Source organism: Nylanderia fulva, unplaced genomic scaffold, assembly GCF_048542155.1.
Source record: "Nylanderia fulva isolate GAGA-0341 unplaced genomic scaffold, ASM4854215v1 Scaffold116, whole genome shotgun sequence".
Lineage (NCBI taxonomy): Eukaryota > Metazoa > Arthropoda > Insecta > Hymenoptera > Formicidae > Nylanderia > Nylanderia fulva.
The window spans coordinates 90,295-114,542 of NW_028189365.1; the positions used below are offsets into that span (position 1 = coordinate 90,295).

The window sequence follows — 24,248 nt, forward strand, 5'->3', positions numbered from 1 at the left end:
CTATCTCAGTTACTTTCTCCTCTGCTAGTGACTTTCCCTATATCCTCGACTGGCTCCTCTGTCACTAGAGACTTTCCCCGCACCTACACCTATCCCCTATCTCTCTTCTCCTTTTACACCTGCACTCCTCTTTCCTAGTACCTTCCTCTCCCCTCGTGCCCCTGATCTATCTTCCAAACTGCCAACTCACTCTACCTGCATCACTTCTCTTCCTTCTCACCGCTCTATTCCCTTCTCACCCCACTTGCCTGCACTCCCCTTGCATTCGCCACCTTCAGCTTCTCACTCTCTCACTCTCTCTCCCCCTTTCTCTTCCACACACCTCTAATATTCCACTCAAATACACACACTGACAGCACCTCAACCTTCTCACACGCAACCGGAAACGGAAGTTCCTTTTAAAAAGAGATTGTAACATTAAATATTAAAAACGGTTATTGACAATGTCAAGAAAACATATAAATATCAAAACAGTTATTGATCTCGTTACATATGTTGTTAAAAAAGTTATCGAGTATAACACCAGTAATGCTGATACATACTGAGTTCAAGCGACCGTACAATACAATTATTTATAAGTATTACCCTTTAATGGTCAAGGAAAATATCTTGATTCAATTTTCATGATGTAATAATGTTAAGTATTTGATTGAGATCTATATAAACAATATCTAATTATTCATTATGATCTATTAAGAAAAATGCACTATACACTTACTCCAACAAATTGGTGATTTTTTATATAGATGTTTCAAGTATCAGGTCTGACATTTTTTTAGATGTTTCAAGTAAAGACAAAACAAAACGTCTAACCATCGCGGCTCTCAGATATCAAACGAGACAGTAACTCAGTGTTTAACCCCTGTATATCAAGGCTTGTTTTTTGACCCTGATGATTTTGGTAGAGACTCTAAAATGTTATTATATATATCAGGTAAATATTCAGTGTCATTTTGTAGATTCAATTCATTAGATTGTCTTTTTATATATAACATTTCCGATATTAATCTATTATTATAATACGGTTCTTTATCTAAAATTTTTACTTCATCCCAGTCAAAATCATGGAATGTCAAAATCAGAACTCAATTCTATGATCAGTAACAACTGACTTATTAAAACAATTTCTATTGATATTTTTTTATGCTCCAATATCCTAGTATTCAATTTTCTGCTAGTCTGACCTACATATGAAACATCACAATTTTTACAGTTGATTTTATATACTACATTAGTATTCGCTCCTTTATCGAATCCGCACATAATTTGTTTTGAGGATTCAACTGAAGAAGACCCGAAGTGGGTCAAAACGTTTAGAATTTAATAAATGAGTTTTATTTGAGATCTCATTTCAATTTATTAATTTTGTGCATGACATCCGCACAGGCTCTGATTGCCGTCGATATTTCATTTTTATTATTATTTAATCCACTAGTTTTCCATTCACACATAAGTGAGAATCCAATCTCAGAAGCGACCTTCATCTTGCATTTATTGGCCGAATAACTTAGATCTTGCCTTCAATGGCTGGATCATTACTTCAGTGGCTAGATTTGCGGTCTGAAAATTCAGCTTGCTATGCAGGCAATGGTTACCTAATATTTTGTTCAATCAAGTGAACATTGGGAACGTATTCCATTACTACACGGTGCTCTCAAATAATTATTTGATCTTCAAATAACCGCTACAGTTCATTTTGATTTTCATAGATACATATTTGAACGTGAAATTTTCCGCTCTTTCAGAATTTGAGATCAAAAATAGGGGTTTCTATTTAATAAACATGAGTTGACCTTCAAATAATTTTGAAAATGGAGATCAAGGTCAAAGTCAAGGTCATCATAAGGTAGCTTACTTAAATTCTCACAACTTTTATTCAGGTCATTTTTCTTGAAACTTCAATACTGAAGAATTATTAGGATGGTTCGTTATTTTTGGAACACCTTGTATATATAACACTTGCAAATCATTAGTTTTTAGTTTTTGTGGCATTCTAAAGTGTGATTGACAATTAACATCAAAATTACTATTTGCAAGTATTATGGATAGAACATCTTTACAAAGAGCAGAATAAATTAATTTATGTATATACTTATAACGACGTTCTTTCCTTATTGAAATTCATATCAAATGTACATAACGATTATAAAACTTTTGGTCGCTCATCTTATTTTGTGAAATGATGTTTAATATTAATTATATTTAACGTTTTGAAAATGTTAATGTTAACATTTTAAAAACACAAAAGGGTAAAAATTTATTAATATCTTAAAAAATTGTATCAATATGTAGAAAGACTAAAACTTTTGTGTAGAATACCCCTAATATATTTTTACATGCATACTCACTCGTGTGTGTATAAAGTTTTATTATAAATAAAATATAATGCAACTTACCATTTGTATTTTAGTTATAACAGGTTTGAGAAAAGATATCATTTGTTGATATTTCGGGCCCAATGCAGAAACAAAATAATATACATACATAATTACATGTATCCCACAATTAAGTAGAGGAACTAATAACGCTCTCTCGTCCAAAATGTATTTTAAATAAACCCAACAAAAAAAAATATTAGAGACATGATGATAGACGTGCAAAGTGGAAACTTGATTCTGTTTCTTCCTCAACACAAATATACAAGTTTCTATCAGATCGAATATTTTTAATATAAATAGCCACCATAAAGAATTGAACATCTGAAACAAAACTTTGATAAAATCAAGCACACAAAGTGCTATTAAAAAAAAATAAAAAAAATATTGGCTATATATATATATATATATATACATAGACAATATTTTGTTACATACATAGACAATATATATATAAAATGTGAATAATAACGAACAACAGGAAATATCTCACAGTAATTATCACAAAATTATCTAATTAAAAACGGAAATGAAAGAATTTTAAGTTAGTATAATATTAAATGAAAAAAATTACTTAATTGTGTACTAATTTGTGTAATAATGATCTGCTCAATAATTATCGATAATATAATTATATTAATATAATACTTTTCTAACACTGTCTTAATTTTCTCTCTTCGAAACTGAAATTATTACGACTTTTAAAATTTATATATTTGTAATTTGCAAACATTTAATGTGTAAGTAGAAATAATATGAAGGCTCTATTGAACCAAAAGTTTGATCTTAGAACTTCTTTTTTAAACAGCTGACAATTTCTTGAGTAGAATATAAGGCCACTCATAATCTTATATTCCATATTATCATATTTACTCTACTCGCTTTCACATTGTCTATTTATATTTAAAAATTATTTACAACTTATTTTTCAAACAGACAATATATAATCTATAACTAATTATAATATTACATATAATAAAAATATACTTTAAGCGTATTGGGAAAATGCGGAAATGGCTCTGAACACAATACGCCATATTTTGAAAACCAGCCAAAAGATATATGTTCTTGTACCATCCATAAGTTTGCTAAAATTTGTATAAAGTTATAAAGCAATATCAAGGTTTTCAATTTATATGGCGATCGACCTATCATGTAGTGAGGTTCAATATAAAGAATAAAATACAAATATCCAAAAATTATCATCATTAATGGAAATGGTGAAGATATTAATGGCCATTCACGACTTAACGGAGCTGTAAAAAATGCAACAGTTTTTGAAATAAAATATACAGTGTGCACAAATTCTATATAATAAAATTTAAATTAAAATAAATTGTTATAAATAGCTCTCAACATAAAAAAATAGAGTAAATGGCAATAGGAGCCTAGCACCGTACGTCAGGTGCAAAAAATCTTAATAAAAATGACAATCTTATCTAAAGACACACTTATCTAAAGTTGACATCGCGAAATTTATTATTCATACAAGTAGACAAATGTTTCACACATAATCTCAACAATAATAGCGGACATTTCGAATCCCTCTTAGGGCCATCTTCAGCGTTAATAAAGTCTAAATCATCCCATATAAACAAAAATTAGAAGATAAAAAATAAAGGTTTATATCTACGCCTAGACAAATTTTCCATTAAAAAATCCATAACAAATCCGCCAATCTGATAGAGTAATTAAAATCAAATCTCTAATTATCGTCATCATAACGCCCACACAATATTAAATTCCTTCAAGATTGATAAGCCAGGAGCAGAAAAACACAGGCCACCATAATGAGAAACTCATTAGAGTCGTATCATAAAATTTAAGAAATTAAGCAATAAATTATAATTGTAGTTACTCAAGAAGTCAAAGTAAATAACTAATTTTTATTACTCATAATCGGACACCAAAAACAAAAAATATACACAGCTTATAATGGATATGGTCAAGTAATTGTAACTACATCACAAAGAATTTTTGTTTAAAAAATTATACAACCTTCTCAAACGGAAGGCGAACTTGAGATGTTCAAATTTGAACAGACTAAAATAGAAAGTGTGTGACGTGGCATTTTACGCCTGTTACAAGGGCTGATGCGCCCGGCTGGGAAGGAGCGGAGAGCGCTCCGATTTTAATATTTTCTCGGACGAGCGACGATTTTGTCGTCGACTCGCCATTATCAATTTGTTTGGCGGAGGTCGAGGTGCGTGGTCTTGAAAAGGAATTGTTTTAGGAAGAAGAGGTCCCGAGAAGAGCAGAGGAAGAGGATGGAGCGGCGTGGTCGAGGCGGTGCGCACGGAGCCGAGACACGCGCGGCTACGTAAGTCGAATTAGAAAAATTCATTGTACCGAGTCGCGTAAGGGCTGTTACTGCTTTTATATTCCTTGCAGCATCGGATAACCGACCATCTGCAGTATTGAAGGAAGAGAACAGGCGCCTGCATCTCAAGACAGAGATGACCATTCCCGAGGGGCCCGCGGCACCATTCCGAGAGGACAGTGGGATCGCTCGGGCTTAATCATCCTGAGACGGTCCTTGCAACATAATGGTCCGCCGAAAAGGAAAACAAGGACCATCCGGGATAGACACGGGGCCGCCTAAGAGACCTTCTGCGGATGAATTCCCGAGGGCGAGTTCGAGATCCTGCAACATTTAGGAGCCCGTGAAAGGCGGCGAGGAGGACATCGATATCAGGATCGATTGCTGACTCGGAGCGGCGCGTGTTGCGACCACAGCGCCACCGCGCGAGGCTACCGGCATAACGCCGGCCCAACGCCGTTCACTGTTCGGCTAGACGGTAATCCCGACACGAGGAACATTGGACCACGTCCATAGAATTATAAGGCCACCACTTCGACATTCCGGTAAGCGCGGACCCGACCGGGACACGTGTATTCAAGGAGATATTGCGTACCGAGTCTATGAGCTCAAAATGACTAATAGTAATACTGAGTTAATTGCAATTACGAAGCACGGGACCTGCGTCGGAAATCCGCGTAACTACGTATTCTTTTCGCCTTCCTAGCCTCTCCGAGGGGCGCCGACGAACCGACAGTCCGTTTGTACGCGTGAAATTCGTTTGTCACACATTGTAATATTGAGTCTTTATTAAGTAATGATATCGAGTACGCTGTAAGAAGTTATAGAGTATATGGAGAAAATAGAATATCAAAAGTACCGAGCTAGTACCGACACTACTGTAAAATCGTGAAATTACGTCGGAAGGAACAACAATTTCCGACTAGCTTCTCGATCCTATTCTACCGAGACCTTGTACACACTTCTTGGAAATATGTATATATTTTACTCTTTTATCTTATGTCTGAAAGTGTTAATCATATTCCTGTTTCCTCTCTCTCTCTCTCTTTCTCTCTCTTTCTCTCTCTCTCTCTCTCTCTCTCTCTCTCTCTCTCTCTCTCTTCTCTCTCTCTCTCTCTCTCTCTCTCTCTCTCTCTCTCTCTCTCTCTCTCTCTCTCTGTCCGGAACTTAAAATTTAAGTACTCTTTAGAAAAAGAACCACGCCACTCTACCAAGATACAGATACTGAGTTACTGAGGTTGAGCCGTCGTGTATTATGAGAATTTCGTGATTTCTTCCGAGTAGTGCGGCCTGACCGTACCTGACGTTCAAACCTTAGATATCGAGAGTGAGGAGCGTGCATAGCACAAAGGTGACACGAATTTGCGCGTCTTTTCTATTTCCGAGGGAAAATATGTTGCAAGTATTATTGATAAATTTAAAAATAATTTTTTTAAAAGGTTAAACACAAATTGATACAAATAGAGTTATAAGTATAAATATATCAAAATTTTTTAATCTTTGAGAAACGGTTGATTAAATTAATGAGATTCTTATTTAATTTATCTGTGTCCGTCTGTAAATTAAGACCATTTTTTGTCTCATAATATGTTATTTCAGAATAAGTTTTTCCATAGATAGGTTCCACATCTAAAAGTGAGCTGTTGTTCCAGTCAAACTGATGATCAGAATTAAACCTATGTTTAGTAATAACAGAGTGAGTCCTATTCTTTTAGTTAATATGATTACTATGTTCAATTTTTGTATGTAACTGGTCATCCTGTTTACTCCACATAAAGGGCGTTACAATTCAAGCAGTTAATTTTATAAGCTACGTTACAACAATTTGTTTTGGGGATGTTATTTTTGTGGACCTTAATAAATTTATTCATTTTATTTTTACTAAAATATGAAATTCTCAAATTAAGATCTTTTATTATGTTTTTAAAACTAACCAAAACTAGCGGTATATAAGGAATCGTAAAAAAATAATGGTATAATCCGATTATCACTAGAAACGAGCTGACTGTCCACATTAGCATTATTTTTATTTATTAAAAATTTCAATCTAGAATTGTTCGGAAAATAAATTCCAACGGGTAACTATTATTAAATAAAACTCTTATACTAAATTCTAAATTTTTTCTATGAAATAGAGGATGCAAAAGATAAATGCAAAAAAGTCTCTATACAATGCCATAAATGAACTCTTTTTTGACACATCGAATGTTACGAATAGAAGTTTAAATAACGAAATGTTGGTTTGTGATACCAATTAAAAAATAACATGATTGTTTAATAAAACCATTGTGACGTTGAGAAAATTTAACTTGTCATCTGAAATTTCTATGGTAAATTGTAGCCTCGGGTGAATAAAGTTAAAAGTCCCTAATGTATGTGATATCTCCGTTTCTGGAATTATCAAGGTGTAATCATCTACATATCTAAAATAAAACGCTGCTAATATTAGGTGTGTGAATTTTTTTTCTTCCAAAAAAGACTAGTGTGAAAAGACAGAAAAAGTATACTAATCAAAGTATTGGCCATCGCTTGCTATTATTTTTTCCTATCTGTCTAGCAGTTGTTGTATTCCGTGACGGAAAAACGACTTGTACTTTGAAGCATCTTTTGGCTCCATCCGTTAAGCCATTTTTTTATTTCTTCATAAATTATTGAAGTGCTGATCCGAAAGCCCGTGTGCCATCGATCTGGACAAGTGATAATTGTATGGAGCAATGTCTAGTAAATATAGCAGGTGAAGCAAAATGTCTCAGCCAAGTGCTTCCAAGGTGGCCTTCACAATCTTTTCAACATATGGCCGAGCGTTAACGTGCTGGAAGATCACTTCGTCATATCTTTTTTGCATATTCCGGCCGCTTATACTTCAATGCGTTGTTTAAACGGATTAATTGTTGTTAGTAAAGTTCGGCAGTGATGGTTTGGCTCTGTTTTAATAGCTCATGATACACTACACCCTTTTGGCTCTCGTCCTCGAATTTCTTCGGCTGACCTAGACGAGATTTGTCATCGACACTGAAATTATCACTTTTGAAACGTCGAAACTATTCTCTGCTTGATTTATCGGTGGGAACACTTTCACCATAAGCTTCTACGAGCATTCAATGAGTTTCAGCAGCTGTTTTCTTCAAATAAAAACAGAAAATGAGAACTTGTCGCATATAATGCTGTTTTGGTTTAATTTTGACATTTTCGAATCAGATAAACACGATGTTATTATTACAAACCCAAACGTTTATCAATTGAATATTAATTCACACACCTAAAAAAATTACATTTAGGCGTATCAAATAAGTTATTTGCGGAAGGGAGATAGATATACAAAGACAAGGCAACATACCCTTTTATTCCATCTGAACTTTCGCGTGGCGGCGCTGTCGACGGAAAATTAGCGTGTAACCGTAGTTACGAATAATACACGTATCTCTTATCTTACATCACAATTTAAAGTAATTGTTTATAATTTTGTTATTAAATGTTAAGTTTTATAATATTGTAAAAATTAATGTCAGTACAGGCCAACTAAAAAGCATAAAATTATTCGGATGTTAATGAATATTATAATTTTTTATTTTAAAACCATCACATAATAATACATTAAATCACAAACGTTTCGACTGTACGCAGTCTTCTTCAGTGGAGTCATATAATATTAGTCAATTATAAAATTAAAAAACATTTCGACAATGCTAACGATTGCAATTCTTACTGTTCATTATAATCATATATAAAATAATTTGGGTGATGCGAACGATTACAACTTTTGATGATGTGTAGCGTGTATGATTTTGAGACTGAATACATCTCTATATTGTTCTTGGATCATTTCCAGATGTTAATGCGGATTATTTCCAATGATGATTTTAAAGGTGGAAAACTCTTGGCATTCCATCGTTTGAAAGCGTGGAATTGTTTTAGTTTTCCTTAATTATGATACGTTTCTATATGAAATGACACACTTTTTTTAAATGACTATTGTTAGAAAAAATTTTTTGAATGTTACAATGAAAATTGCTTACTTTTGAATCTGCTAAATCGATGACTTTATAAACGTTCACGCCACAGATCAGTTAGTTATCACTTTACATGCCATTATGAAGAACGGTTATACATTTGGTACTTATATCACAGGTTGTTTACAAAGGCATTATTTTTTACATGACATTCTTATTTTGTTTATTTCTTTTCTATGTTAGCTAATTTTTCAAGTACATCCAAATAAGACTCGCTGAGTAACTCTGTATCTTTTCTTAAATTTATACCGTTTTCTTGTTCTATTATATGAAGCATTTCAGAAATCTATTTTTTTTTTTGGTAATTTATTTCATGATCTAAAATTTTAACTTTATTCCAATCAAATGTATGCTACTCATTTATCGAAGAGACAAACATTTCTGAAATCTTGTTTATATACGGAACTATAATTCAAAAAAAAAGATAAACAAGATGCCAAGTCCATGCGCCATGTGAAAAAGAAATAAAAAAATTTTAGTTAAAAAAACTGGAATTTCGGATGAGATAGCCAAAAAACTCTATCTATGAGGCTGATAATGGTGCCTTTTTTATGGCAGAGAGGATGCTGCGACTCAAAATTTAAATATCTACCTGAATACGTCGGCTTATGAAATAAATCAAACTCAATGCTCCCATTATTTATAATAATAGTGACGTCTAAAAAATTCAATCGGTTGTCAACCCCCTCCTCCATGGTGAACTGCAATCTAGGATGGAAAGAATTGAAAGTGTTTAAAACAATTTTAAGCATGGAGGGAGGGGCCGCCAACGTGATATCGTCAACATATCTAAAATAAAATGGAAATGACATTGGAATCGCAGCAATCGCTCTATTCTCCAAATCTTGCAACGTGATATCCGCAATGATCGGTGAGAGGGGGGAACCCATAGGCGTGCCAAAGGTCTGTTGATAACATACATTATTAAACATAAAATAAGTCGAATTCATAATAAAACGAATTGCCAATAAAAATTCATCCCGTGGAATAATACACTCTTTTTCAATATACCCCCATCTGTTAATTAAACTATCGATAGCCATATCCAATGGTACGTTGGTGAACAATGATGCAACATCTAGTGAAACTAACTTTACATCACTATCCACACATAAACCATTTAATTTGTTCACTAATTGGAAACTATCAGAAATAGCCGAATCAGGTTTCGGAATTGCCTTATATATTATCTTATGTAAAAATTTTGCCAAGTAATAAACAGGTGTATTCCTAGATGACACGATGACATGTAAAGGGCAATTCGGTTTATGCACCTTCGGCAAACCATACGCTCTCGGTAAAACCCCGTCCGTGCAGTTCAGGGATTTATATGTTGTTGAAGAAATGTAATTCTTCATTTTCCATCTATTTAAAATCCCGTGTAATTGATTAATTAGGTTCCTAGTCGGATCTTTTTTAACAACAGTATAAGTATCCCGGTCAGCCAGCAAATCACACATTTAATGTGAAAATTGTATAAATTAAAAACCTCCAATCTTTCTTTAGTAAAATTTCGAATTTTCGTATCAACTTCCGATTTGTGTTATACCGTATTTTCGGGGAGTAAGTTATTGATCAGAAAACTTTGCCTTGTTGCTCGAAACGGGTGTATATTAAGTAAAATTTATAAATGTACAGTTCTCAGGTCAACTACAATAAAGCTATACGCTTAAAAAGTTTACTGATTATTTGTCGTAATATACAATAAAAAATTACATATTAATTATTCAAGATACAAGTGAGAAATAAATATCATTAAAATATACAAAAAAAATTTATCAATTTGACTCTGAAAAGTAAGTGATATGGTTCTCAAAGTGCAAGGTTTCATTTGACTTACAATTTTCTTCAGAAACACAGAAGAAAAAGGTATTTGTATATAGTTTTGTATATTCACTTCGTTGTGTGTGTAGAGCTTTTAAAAATACGTTGAATCCTTATTCTAATCTAATCTCCTTCTAATGTAATACTTTTCGTATTTCAAATGTTGTAGTAATTATTCTGTAAGAGCTTCGACATTATTTCTAAATGGACATCGAGAAACATCATAGTTTTTTGAGAGCGGCCGCCATGTTATTTTTCTGAGTCATTAACAAATTGGTACTCTGGAATTACGAGCAATTATTTTTCATTGTACGGGCTAGTATGAATTTCAAATCAAATCTCTATAAACGACTATTATATTTTGTGCACTAAGAATAACATATCGCACTTATTTTCTAGAATCAAATTGTAATCAGTTTTACTTATATGTATGTATGTTCAATGTGAACTTGCACCTTGAATAAAATATCACAGTTACTTTTCATGGTAATATATTATTACTAAATTTAGATAATATACACTTTACGTATGTTCACTTTGAACTGGCACCTTGAATAACATATCAGTTACTTTTCGTGATAATTTATTATTAGATCGTTTAAATTTTTGAGTACCTTCTTTTGAACATGGCCTGACCTTTTCATTTTTATGATTTTTTTATGATATCACTTACTTTTTAAAGTACAGATATATAGAGCAGCTTTCTATAATAGTAATTCATGTATAAATTAATAGTAATTCAAATATCACAAATATATGTATTTTCGATTCTTATCACATAACTTTGTATAAGTAACAATTTATGCAATACAGTTCAAAATAATTGAAATATATGGTATATATGTACATATATAAAATATATAATTATATTATAGTATACATATATATTTTATTTAATCATATATGTAAATGTTTGTATAATTGTAATAACTTTTAACGATACATTGCACATTTATTTCAATTGCAACAGAATGAATTTATATTCTTGTATGAATATTGAAAATAAAGAATGGGCCCCTCCATCGCCCATTCTCGTGAGAACGCAACCATATATTTTTCTTCGTCTCTCCGATTTTAACACGACATACATATTTCTGTCTGATAATTTTTTTCTTGATGATACTTTTTGAAATGTCATGAAGCCTAGGTCAAATTAGAAACTTATTGCACTCGTTTTAACGCAGCGCTTACAGCAGCTTTTATAAAGCGCCAGAGCAGCCGATATTTTATTTTGGCGCTTACGGCAACTTTTATACAGCGCTAGCACAGTTGATGTTTTAATGTAGCGTTTACGGCAGCCTTTATACAGCGCCAGAGCAGCCGATGTTTTATTTCGGCGCTTACGGCAGCCTTTATACAGCGCCAGAGCAGCCGATGTTTCATTTCGGCGCTTACGGCAGCCTTTATACAGCGCCATTATTTAATCTGTTCTAAGAACAATATGTATGCCCCTTGTGCTCCTTTGGGCCATTTTTTCTTGAACACTTCCATATCATTAGAGTAATACCATTCCGATTTTGTGTCAGCTCTCAACATACACGTGTAGTGACCACGATTCATTTCTTCACCTTCGTGAAATATAGCGCTTATTACCTTGTACTTTTTTTCATTAATCGTGATATTACTCGTCGGCACGGCGTTAATCCGATTGTTGATAATTTTTTTAGAAGCACCGTTTACAAAAGTATATAAATTGAGCTGTATTACTACGACGGATAAAGTTGATTCGATTACGGTTTTCCTTTTCAACACGGTACCCTTACATTCGTTACAATTGCCGTTTATCGTTTCCCATTTAGAAAATTCTACATTAATCAAACTTTGTAGAGTGACACCTTTTTTCCTTTTTAATGTCGAATGTATAGGTAATATTAGCAAACTACTGCTTTCCAGCTTAGTTACATTGTAATTACATTTGACATTCGAGCAACATGTTACGTGCTTTAATTCGAGTTCTAATACATCATTGATCTAATACATCATCGGAATACGTCGACATTAGAGCCGTAAAAAATTCATTCGATGCTTTATTTTTCAGTATTTGTTGCCTAATACGTACGCAATGAAACGCACATTGTAATATTACATTAGCGTAACACGAAACAGCATCGTTATTGCAAAGGCCATATATTTTCCACGTAACTATACTTTCTGGTTCCTCACAATCATAATTCTGCACATCATCAATGATATTAGGGATAGCCCATCGACGATCGTATATTTTCACAACCTTTTTCTCGGACCGATTGATTTGTGGCTGTTCAGATTTGAATATAGATCTCAGTCGATTATATTCCACAATGGCTCTCGAGTTTGCTTTAACTGATGCTGGATTGAAATTTATCAAATGTAGGCCTTCCAATTTACTTACTCGTGACAAACCTACATAGGCTTGACCATCACTGAATACAGTCGTTCCTAAATCCATCATTGCATTGTTACATGTAATTCCTTGACTTTTGTGTATAGTTATTCCATAACTGAGAGACAATGGAAATTGTTTCCGATGTACCACTAATTTGTGGAATACTTCAAATTTAATATCTACTTTTGTTATTGCGATTTCTTTGTTACTCGAAATAACTATTTTGATAAAATCAATACGATTGCCGTCAGCAGAGCGATTAACTGCAACTACATTGCCTATCGTTCCATTGACAAGTCCGAAAGTTACGTCAATGTTTCGTCGAATCATCACTTTAGCGCCAATTTTAATCGCTATTACTCTTTCAATGCCAGCTGTTTCAGACACTTTATCATCTTTGTCTTCTAAAATTTTATGCACCTTTTTTTTCATTGCTGGAGCACAGTCGACATCATCTTCTGCTATCAGTAGAATTTCATCGCTGTCGATTTTATCGAGCATTGCTGTGTTCAAAACCTTGCACAAATAACACGTGGGCAATAAACAAATTGTATCAATCGGTAATTGATTCATATAAGTGCAAAGTTCATTCAATCTTTCGTCGCAACTACTTTCTTTAAAATTGATTCTTCTAGACTGAAGAACATTGATGTCAGAATCCGTTACTAAACCTATTCGTATTCTAGAAAGTATATCACGATATGTATTATCGCATCTTTGTCGCATATTAATCAAAAGTTCGTCGTACTCGAACAATCTCCACAAATCACATCCACCCATGGTACCTAAATACTTCTGAATCTCTGATCGAGACATTTTAACAAACGAAAATTGTCCTTTTACAGGAGGAAGCTGCAACAAGTCCCCAAACAGGAGAATGTGTTTTCTGTCAAAGAAACCATCATCTGTATCTGTCGTATCAAAGATTTCACATAATCGTAGATTGATAAACATAAGTGTCACATTTGAAATCATGGATACTTCATCGATTATAAATAATTCGACATTCTTTAACTTGTCTCTCAAAGTTTTCAAGACCATGTCTGACAATTGCGTATATTTTGGTGTAGATTCATGACTAACGGGTAGTTGAAACATTCTATGGATTGTCAAGCCATCGATATTGAATGCTGCGATACCCGTGGGAGCAGATATGGCAGTCGTTTTTTCCAAATTTATTCTGATCCAATGTTTAATCGTTTCAATTAGAAAACTTTTCCCTGTACCACCCTCGCCACTTACGTACAGTCGCAGAATCTGATTCTTATCTTGTAAAACTTGGCATACTCCATCAAAGACTCTTTTCTGGTCTTCGTTCAATTGCGACATCATTTGCGATAAATCAATCGGGTCGTCAATCTTACCAAAATCTTCCAGATCTTTCATCGCGTCGTCAGCTTCTATCGGATTACAATCCAGTTCATCGTCATCGGATTTGTCTCTGTCTGCTGTTTTCAGATCATTTTCGCGCTTCTCGATTAATTCAGCAACGTTCTCAAAAGCTTTCTGTATTTCTTCGAGCCTTTCGTGATATTTCATTGCCTTCGTTAAAACAGACTCTGAATTCTTAAAGGCATCCGTGTAAGTCTCGAATGCACCTTTGAGTTCACTCAAATCTCTCCATGGTTTGAACAGAAGAAGCAGCGAGTAAAAGTATTTTTCGGGCTCAGTTTTTATATTAAATCGATAATGGTTAATTAAATAACCCTTTTTTCGTTTTTTTAAAAATAAACCCGATGCCAGTTTGTAACACTTGACTTCGTCATTATTTGACATCTGTTTCGTAATTTCCCAGAATTTGGCAAAATCGTACAAATTTAATGATTCTAATTCCTGAGGTCTATATGGATAGTAATCATCGATGAGTGACGAACAGTAAATATTCGTAGAATTTTCATCGAGAGCTTTAATTTCATTAATTGTTTTAACTTAGTCCCCGTGTCGCGGACTATCCACATGTGGATAGCGTTGCAGAAAATTATTATGAAAAAATAGTATAAATAAAATGATAACGTAACATAATAAAAGTATTTAATAAATATCAAAAAGTTGCAAATATCATTATATAAATATATATTTATAAAAGAATATGTTTATGATATACTAAACATGTGATATGCAATACTGCATATATGTATAATAATTATATATAATATAAAAAAATATATCACATAATATACGAATACATCAGAATATTTAAAGTCTTCAAAGTGATGATAGTTCACATGATGTCAGATTTACCAAATGTTGACTTTGAACGAGATGTATATCAATTTATTGTAAGTAATGCAAAAAAACTTGAAGAGTTTATTTTTGACCAGCAGTTTTTCTCATTGAAATATTAATTCTTATATTTAGAGTAAAGCAAAAAAACTTGAAGAGTTTATTTTTGACCAGCAGTTTTTCTCATTGAAATATTAATTCTTATATTTAGAAATGTATGTAGAAGTTATAATATGCTCTATTACACATTTAAGGAGGCATATATAAATTATCAATTTTGATATTTTGACATGTTATGTAACAAGAGAAACATGATTATTCTTCATTAATAATATCAGAGGAGGTCACTTTTATATTCTACTTAATTTGTAGTTTCTTATTACTACTAAAATAAATGTACTTTTAATAAGAGTAAATAAAAAAAGCGATTTATAAATCATTGTCCGAAAAAAGATGTATAAGCTATGTCAAAACTGATCTAAAATATTTATGAAATCAGCTATAAATATTTTAGAAAGAAAATTAAATAATATAAAATTATGTTACTCAAAGAATTGTTTTGTGTGTACACACCGATAAAGTTAAAAAAAAAGTAAAATTATTTGATACAGCAAAAATTGGAAAATTTATCTGCTCTAAAATGCAAGATGCCAAGTCAAAAATTAAAATTTAAAAACTTATGCAAATTTAAAATTAATATAAAATAAAAAGAAATATTAAAATTTTAGTTAAAAAAACTGGGCGCGCTGCTAAATAATATTCTAATGATATTAAAATTAAATTGTTACTTTTAAACTCATTGCAATTAAAAGGGGGGAGAAAGAATGAAAGAGGGTTAGAGAGGACGAAAGAAAGTGAAAGAGGACGAAAGAGGGTGAGAGGGAAAGAAAGAGGGTGAAAGACGACGAAACAGGGTAAAGAGGGTGAGAGGGAATGAAAAAGGGTGAGAGAGGACGAAGAGGGTGAAAAAAGGGGTGAAAAAGGACGAAAGATGGGGCGAAAGAGGGTGAAAGAGGACGAAAACAGGGTGTGAAAGATGGACGAAAGATGGTGAGAAAGGACGTTACGAGGGTGAAAGGGTAAAGAGGTGATGAGAGAAGTGAGAGAGGACGAAAGAGGGTGTGATGAAGAGCATAAAGAGGGGGAGAGGACAAAAGGGGAGTTAAAAAGGACGAAAGAGGGTGAAAGAGAAAAGAAATAGGGTGAAAAAAAAGAAAGAGAGTGGGGGGAACAAAGGAGAGTGGAAAAAGGGGGGGAAAAAGGGGTTTTTAAAAGGTCGAAAAAAAAGGGGGAAGAAGACGAAAGATTTGGGAAAAAGGAGCAAAAAAGGGGGAAAGAAAAAGGGCGAAAGAGGGGAGGGGATAAAAGGGGGTTTAGACCCCCAAAGAAAAAGGGGTTTAGACCCAATGAAAGAAAAGGGGGGGAGAGGACGAAAAGGGGGTTTAAAAGGACGAAAAAGGGAAAGAGAAAGAAAAAAGGGGGAAAAAAAATGAAAAAGAGTGAGAGAAGACAAAGGAAGTGAAAGAGGACGAAAGAGGGGGAAAAAGTCGAAAAAAGGGGGAGGGAGGACGAAAGAGGGTGAAAAAAAGGAGAAAAAGGAAAGAAAAGGGCGAAAAAAGGGAAATAGGGGGGAAAGAGGACCAAAGAGGTGAGAGGAAAGAAAGAGGGTGAAAAGGGTTAGAGACGAAAAAAGGGCAAAAATAGGGTGAAAGGGCGAAAGAGGTGAAAGAGGACGAAAGAGAGTTTTAAAAGATGAAAGAGTGAGAGGAATGAAAAAAGGGGAGAGAGACAAAAGGGGTGAAAGATTGGGGGAAAATTTTAAAAATTCAAAGAGGTTAAATAGACGAAGAGGTTTAGAATGACGAAAAAGGTTTTTTAAAAAGGACGAAAAGGGGGGAAGGACCCAAAAGGTGAAAGAGGGCGAAAAGGGGGAAAGAGGACAAAGGAGTGAAAGAGGATGAAGAGTGAGAGAGAAAGAAAGAGGGTGGAGAGGGGGGAAAAGGGGGGAAGAGCCCACAGATTGGGGAAAAAAGGGCGAAAGAGGACGGGGAAAAGGGGCGAAAGGTGTGGGAAAAGGTGAAAAAAAGGTGAAAGAGGAAAGAAAAAGGGTTTTAAAAAAAGGACAACGAGGGTAAAAAGAACAAAAAGACTGAAAAATAGGACGAAAGGAAGGGTGAGTTAGGGCGAAAGAGGGGTGGGGAGTGGGGGTGGGGGTGGGGGGCGGGATGTGGGAGGGAAGGGGTGGGTGGAAGTTGAGGGAGGTGTGAGTGAAGGTGAGAAGAGATTTATATATATATATCCTAAAAAAATCATAAAAATGAAAAGGTCAGGCCATGTTCAAAAGAAGGTACTCAAAAATTTAAACGATCTAATAATAAATTATCACGAAAGGTAACTGATATGTTATTCAAGGTGCCAGTTCAAAGTGAACATACGTAAAGTGTATATATCTAAATTTAGTAATAATATATTACCATGAAAAGTAACTGTGATATTTTATTCAAGGTGCAAGTTCACATTGGAATATACATACATATAAGTAAAACTGATTACAATTTGATTCTAGAAAATAAGTGCGATATGTTATTCTTAGTGCACAAAATATAATATTTGTTTATAGAGATTTGATTTGAAATTCATACTAGCCCGTACAATGAAAAATAATTGCTCGTAATTCCAGAGTACCAATTTGTTAATGACTCAGAAAAATAACATGGCGGCCTGCTCGGCCTGACGGATTATAATCATTTATAAACCTTTCCGACTTCTTGCAGGAAGATCGTACATCTGCTCTTACTGCGTAAATTTTTTCTACCGACTATCGAAGTGATAACGTCTCTTAAAACGAAATTCTCAGTAACTGGCCGAGGGAAAATCGAACCGACACTTTCTGTATATATTAGTTTCCGTTTTTTTCGTACGCATAGCAATACGAGTTATGTTTATGATTCTGATCACTTATTACCGTATCGTACAACGTTGGCGAAACATTTTCATCTGGAATTTCACACGTTACGTACTTTTGAATAAACGTAGCACCTTCTTCATCCGGCGATTTTCCTAATACTGGAGCATCTTTTATCCAAATTATACAATGCATGTGCTGGATACTTCTACGTTGATATATTCCAGGTCGCCCAGAAGTAATGAATAACCTTTCCTATAGGATTATCGGACGAACAAATAAAATCAATCCTGAAAGAGAGTGAGAGAGGACAAAGGAGAGTGAAAGAGGACGAAAGAGGGTGAGAGAGGTCGAAAGAAGGTGAGAGAGAATGAAAGAAAGTGAGAGAGGACAAAGGAGAGTGAAAGAGGACGAAAGAGGGTAAGAGAGAGCGAAAGAGGGTGAGAAAGAATGAAAGAGGGTTAGAGAGGACGAAAGAGAGTGAAAGAGGATGAAAGAGGGTGAGAGGGAATGAAAGAGGGTAAAAGAAGACGAAACAGGGTGAAAGAGGGTGAGAGGGAATGAAAGTGGGTGAAAGAGAATGAAAGAGGGTGAAAGAGAGGCGAAAGAGGGTGAAAGAGGACGAAAAAGGGTGAAAGAGGACGAAAGAGGGTGAAAGAGAGTGAGAGAGGACGAAAGAGGGTGAGGTAGGACGAAAGAGGATGAAAGAGGACGAAAGAGGGTGAGAGGACGAAAGAAGGTGAAAGAGGGCGAAAGAGGGTGAAAGAGGACGAAAGAGAGTGAAAGAGGACGAAAGGGGGCAAGAGGGAATGAAAGAGGGTGAAAGAGGGTGAGAGAAAATGAAAGAGGGTGAGAGAGGACGAAAGAGGGTGAAAGAGGCGAAAGATGGTGAAAGAGGACGAAAGAGGGTGAAAGAGGACGAAAGAGAACGAAAGAGGCAAAAGATGGTGAAAAAGGACGAAAGAGGGTGAAAGAGGACGAAAGAGGGTGAAAGAGGGTGAAAGAGGACAACAGAGGGTGAGAGACAACAAAAAAACTGAAAAAATAGGACGAAAGAGGGTGAGTTAGGGCGAAAGAGGGGTGGGAGTGGGGGTGAGGGCGGGGAGCGGGATGTGGGAGGGAAATGGGTGGGTGGAAGTTGAGGGAGGTGTGAGTGAAAGGTGAGAAGAGATTTATATATATATATATATATATAATCCTGATGACGTCAGCGGACGCAGACAGAGAAGAAGAAGAAGAAGAAGAAGACGACGTTACTTCATTTTTCATGAAAAACGTCACTTTTTGACCGCTTGTATCTCCAGAACGGCTTGACCGATTTTATTTTTTCTTGGCTCAAATTACTCGTGGCGATGCCGCCTTTCAGGTTATATTACGTGCAATTCAAAATTTTTTATATTTTAGTAGTTCTACACCCCCAAAAGATGGACTTGGATGGTGCAAGATAAGAGACTTGTAGTGTCTTTTTTAAGGTCTTTTAGGGTTTGAACATGGCCGGAGACACTACCGCGTCTCCTGATATAACGTTGGCATTAATGTCACCCCTCTGTAATTTTCCACCCTATTTCCCGTTCCCTTTTTTAACAGTGGCACTATTATCCCTTCTTTCCATCTCTCCGGCCATTCTTCCCCTCTCCAGACTCTGTTGCACATTTCCCATACCCACTCCTCTACCCTCTCCTCTCCATATTTCCATACCTCACTTGGTATCCCATCCTCTCCCGCTGCTTTTCCTTTCTTCATTTTTCCCAATATCCTCTTTACTTCCCCCCTGCTCATCTCCTGTTCTTCATCTCTCTCCCTTTTTTCTTTTCCTTCTCTTACAACTTTAACTTCTACCCTTCCCAGTAAGTCCATGAAGTATTCCTTCCACTCACTCGCCTTTATCTCCTCATTCACCCCTTCTCTCTTTTTCCTTTCCCTGTTTACAATTTTCCATACCTCTCCTTCCGTTCTTATCTCTATCGCCTCCTTGTACCATCTCATTCTCTCCTCCTCCCTTTTTCCTTTACACATTAGCTTATATTCCGCCCTTACTTTTTCTTTATCCTTCTTCTCCTCCTCCTCTTTTCCTCCATTCCCTTAACTTTTTCCTCACCTCTTTTCTCTTCTGTTCACATTCCTCATCCCACCACCTTTTCCTTTTTCCTTCCCCACTCTCTTTTTCTCCTTCTCTCAATTCCTCTTCTATCCTTCCTATTTTTTCCTCTATCTCCTCTTCTATTCCCTCTTTCCACCCTTCTCCCCATTCTATTTCCTCTCTTATTCTTTCTCCTCCCCTCTCCGTCTATCTCCTCCTTTTTCTTATTCCTTTTCCCTCTTTCCTTTTCCTCTTTTTAGCACCTCCTCTTCTTTCTAACGTCACGATCAATGGGTGATAGTCCGATTCTATATCTTATCTCCCACCTCCATCCTCTTTATCTTTTCCTTTACTCTATTTTCTCCCACCACGTAATCGATCACCGATTCCCCTCTTCCTTCTGTATATGTATACTCCCCTTTTCTATCCTTTCTTATCCCTCCGTTATAAATTCCCCATCCCACCTCTTCCAGCTCTTTTATCAGCTTCTTCCCCTCCTCATTAACTTTCTTGTCCTTCAATCTTCTTTCTTCTTCTTCCTCTCCTCCTATCACTCCCCCCTTCTACCTGTCCTTGCGTTGAAATCTCCTCCTAAGGTCCCGTCCATTTATTTTCTTCTTTCTCCTCCATCCATTTCTTCATTTCCTTCATTTTCTTCTCCATATCCCCGTTAATGTATATGCTTATTACCCTCTATTTCTCTCTTTCCACTTATACTATCGTATATCCGCCATCATTATTCCCTCCCCCTTTTCTCCCATTCTTGATATCTTGATCTTTCTCCACCAGACGTCATTGATTTTAATCCTTCTGTAGCTTGTCCATACCTTGTTTCCTTTCCTCTTTTCTTCCTCCGCAATCTCCATTAGTTTCCATTTCATCTTTCTTTCTTCCCATGTTAAGTCATCCTCTATCTTTACCCTCTTTCCTCTTAATAGCTTCTTCCTTTCCATTATCTGTCTCTTTTGTTCTCTGTTGCCTAGTTTTACTACCACCATTTCTCCTTCTTTTCCCTCCTTTCCTTTTAACTTTCTTATCCATTCGATCTCCGTTTTTGCTCCTATCTCTTTCATTATTTTCTCCACTCTTTCCTTTATATCTTCCTTTCATTCTTTTTATTACTATGTTATTTCTTCTTTCTTCTCTCTTTTTCCATTCTAATTTCTTTCCTATGTCTTTCATTTTCTCCATTATTGTCTCATTTATCCCCTTACTCCCTCCTTCACCCCCCTCTTTTTCTCTTTCTTTCTTCTTTCTTCTTTCCTCTATTCTTGCTTCCAAATCTATCACTCTTTTCTCCAAGCTCTCTATCTTTTTTCTCATTTCATTTCTTTCTTCTATCCATTCCCCTTCCTTTTACCAAATTTCTATCTTCAATTTCTTCATTTTCTCACCTACCTTCTCTGTAATCTTCTCTCCTATCTCCTCCATCATCCTCCTTAACTCCTTCTTTTCTATCCCCCCTACTTCTGTATTTAGCCTCTCTGTCTTTTTACTCTTTCTTAGTTCTCTTTCTTCTTCATCCTTATCCTCCTCTCCTCCTTCCTCTCTTTTCCTTTTCAAAATTTCATCTATACATCCCATACTACTCCTCCTCTCTTTCGCTAACTCATCTACTTTCCTCGGTCTCACTACCTTCTTTTTTATTTTCTCCTCATCTCCCTTTTTTCCTTCTTCCTCTATCATCCTATCTCTATTAGTCTCTTCACTTATATTATTTTTTTCCTTATCCATTTTTATCTTATCACTTTCCCTACTTTGTTTCTCCTCCTTTATGCTCCAACTCGCTAATGAATTCCCTAGTGAACTCCCTATCCTTCTGCTCTACCTACACTTACTCTTTACACCTACTCCCTTCCTTCTACGTGTCACTCTCCGCCTAGCTCTCTCACCTTTTTCTTCTTTCTATTTTCCTAACTCTTTACCTTTTTTCTTTTTCTATCCTTTCTATCAATCCGCCCCTTTTTTCTGCACCTTCTCACCCACTACCTCTAATTCTCCTCTCCCCTTTTCTCACTCTTTCCTCACAAATACCTGCCACGCTTTTACACCCCTGTCACTCACACTCTTACCGGAACTGGACAAAATTTAGATAAATAAATATATATAATAAAATAAATTATTTATCTATAAATAATTACTTAATTCAAATATATTTAAACGTATATTCAAAAAAGGTAATATAAAGCTCAAAAAATTAAATTTAGAAAATTAAGAAATTTAAAGTTAAATAAAAATTTTAAATTTAAATTAAAAAATAAAAGTAAAAAAGTGTGATGTACAAAAAATACTTAGCGCTGTTTTTGTATTGTAGCCTTTTGGCCCTTTGACTACAAAACGTCCTTAAGGAGATGCCGGAGGTTTACTTTTACCGGCCGAACCGATTATATTTTGCCAACCAAGAAGTTTTTATTGCGTTAATAGAATAACAAATGCTTTTCCACGATTAAAGTTAATACAATAATAAAGTAGGAAACTGTCTGAATTTGTGATAAAAAGACAAAAAATTTTTAAATACGAGTTTTTTTCTGGCTTTTCGCGTCACGTCATAACAATATTTGCTTGTATAAAAGTTTCGCAATTTATACATACAAAAGAAAACAGGTTTCTACAAAAGATTGCATAAAGGAATATTAGTGAGCTTGCAAAAATAAGTTTAGAAGTCTAATAAAAAAGATCTTGGTTGTGGAATATTTCATTCACATGTGTATGTGCAAAATGACATTTGAGAATAATACAGAGCAGAAAATTAGTTGCGCGATGTCGCGATAGATAGAGCTGCAATCGTGCAGTTAGACAAGGACAGTCATATTATCTTCGTCTCTCTCATACATAGAATAATATCACGCAAAACGTCTGCCTTTTTGTCAACATAGTTTCCTTCAAGAAAGGCTGGATGAAAAGGTTAATATATTTTTTTATATGCATGCATGTATGTATGTATGTATGTATGTATGCGTAGAAAATGTTTATAGATTAGATTAGATACGTTTATTGTTGCCCCCATTGGAGATTACAAGGCGCTTTTTTTTCTTGTTTAAAAGAGCGATCTCAAACCTTTATGCGTCCATTTACATTCAATCCTTAACCTATAACTTAAACCTAATTAATACAGACAATTATATAACATGAGACGCCACGCCGCTTCGCTTCGCCGCCTACTACGCCTTTTCTCACATTTCTATCCTACCTACTTCCTACCAACTCTTCCACACACACGACCTCTTTACCCTAGCCTTTCTTATCCTACGCCTTCTTACGCATTCTTATGTACTACTTAACCTATGTGGGACCTCCGCTTCCGGTTACTGCTACTCTTTCTCACTTCTTTGACTTATTCCCTCTCTTTCTCTCTCTCCCTCTCTCTCCCCTCTCTCACACTCACTCTCCCTCTCTCTCTCTTTCCTCAACTCTTGCCCTCCCTCTTCCCCCTGTTCTCCTTTTCCATCCTTCCCATCCTCTCCTTCCCCTTTCCCTCTTACTTTCTCTAATCTTTTTAACCACGTTTCCTCTTCTCCCTCCTCTCTTAATACCTCCTTCACCATTTTCTGCCAACTCTCTTCCCTTCCCCATTCCATGCATTCCTCCCACACATGCTCCCACGTCTCCATCCCTCTTCCACACATCTTGCACTTCCTATCCTCCTCCTTTTCCCAATATCTATTTCCCCTCATCCCATTCCCCAATCTATACCTTGCTATCCTTTTTCATCTACCTTCCGTCCACCCTTTCTTCAGATAGCCCGGTATCCCCTTCCCTTTAACCTGCTTGTACCATCTATTGTATTCCGACTTTTCCATTTTTTCTACCCTCTCTTCCCTCTGCTCCTTCCTTTCCCAGTCCTCAACTTCTTCCTATCTGAACTCCCCCTTTTCCTTCTTTCCTCTATCTCTCTTAATTCCATCCCCTTACCCTCAAAGAATTCCCTCCTTTCCCTGTCCCAATCTGACAATTCCTTTCCTTTCTTTGCCCTTTCTTTGATCTCCTCTAAACATATTTTCGCCAACCACCCTCCCTTACCCTCCTCTAGTCTTCTCTCATATCCCCACGCCCTTCTTCCCATCCTTGTCCTTATCTTTTCTCTTTGCAACTTTTTACCATATACCCAGGCGTTCCCCAATCCACTCCTAGCATCCATCTTACATA

General features: G+C 35.4%; 1 protein-coding gene across 1 annotated transcript in view; it reads right to left on the bottom strand.

The window, feature by feature from the left end:
- Positions 1–410: 410 nt before the first annotated feature.
- LOC114939893 (very long chain fatty acid elongase 7-like) overlaps positions 411–24,248 on the bottom strand; it is a 34,481-nt gene continuing 10,643 nt past the window's right edge. The window contains exons 3-5 of the mRNA XM_085489503.1: positions 3,363–3,682; positions 2,397–2,699; positions 411–910 (exon numbers count right to left, since the gene is read on the bottom strand). Of these exons, the coding sequence (XP_085345629.1) occupies positions 809–910; positions 2,397–2,699; positions 3,363–3,682 (725 nt within the window). The 3' untranslated portion in view covers positions 411–808. The remainder of the gene's footprint in view (positions 911–2,396; positions 2,700–3,362; positions 3,683–24,248) is intronic.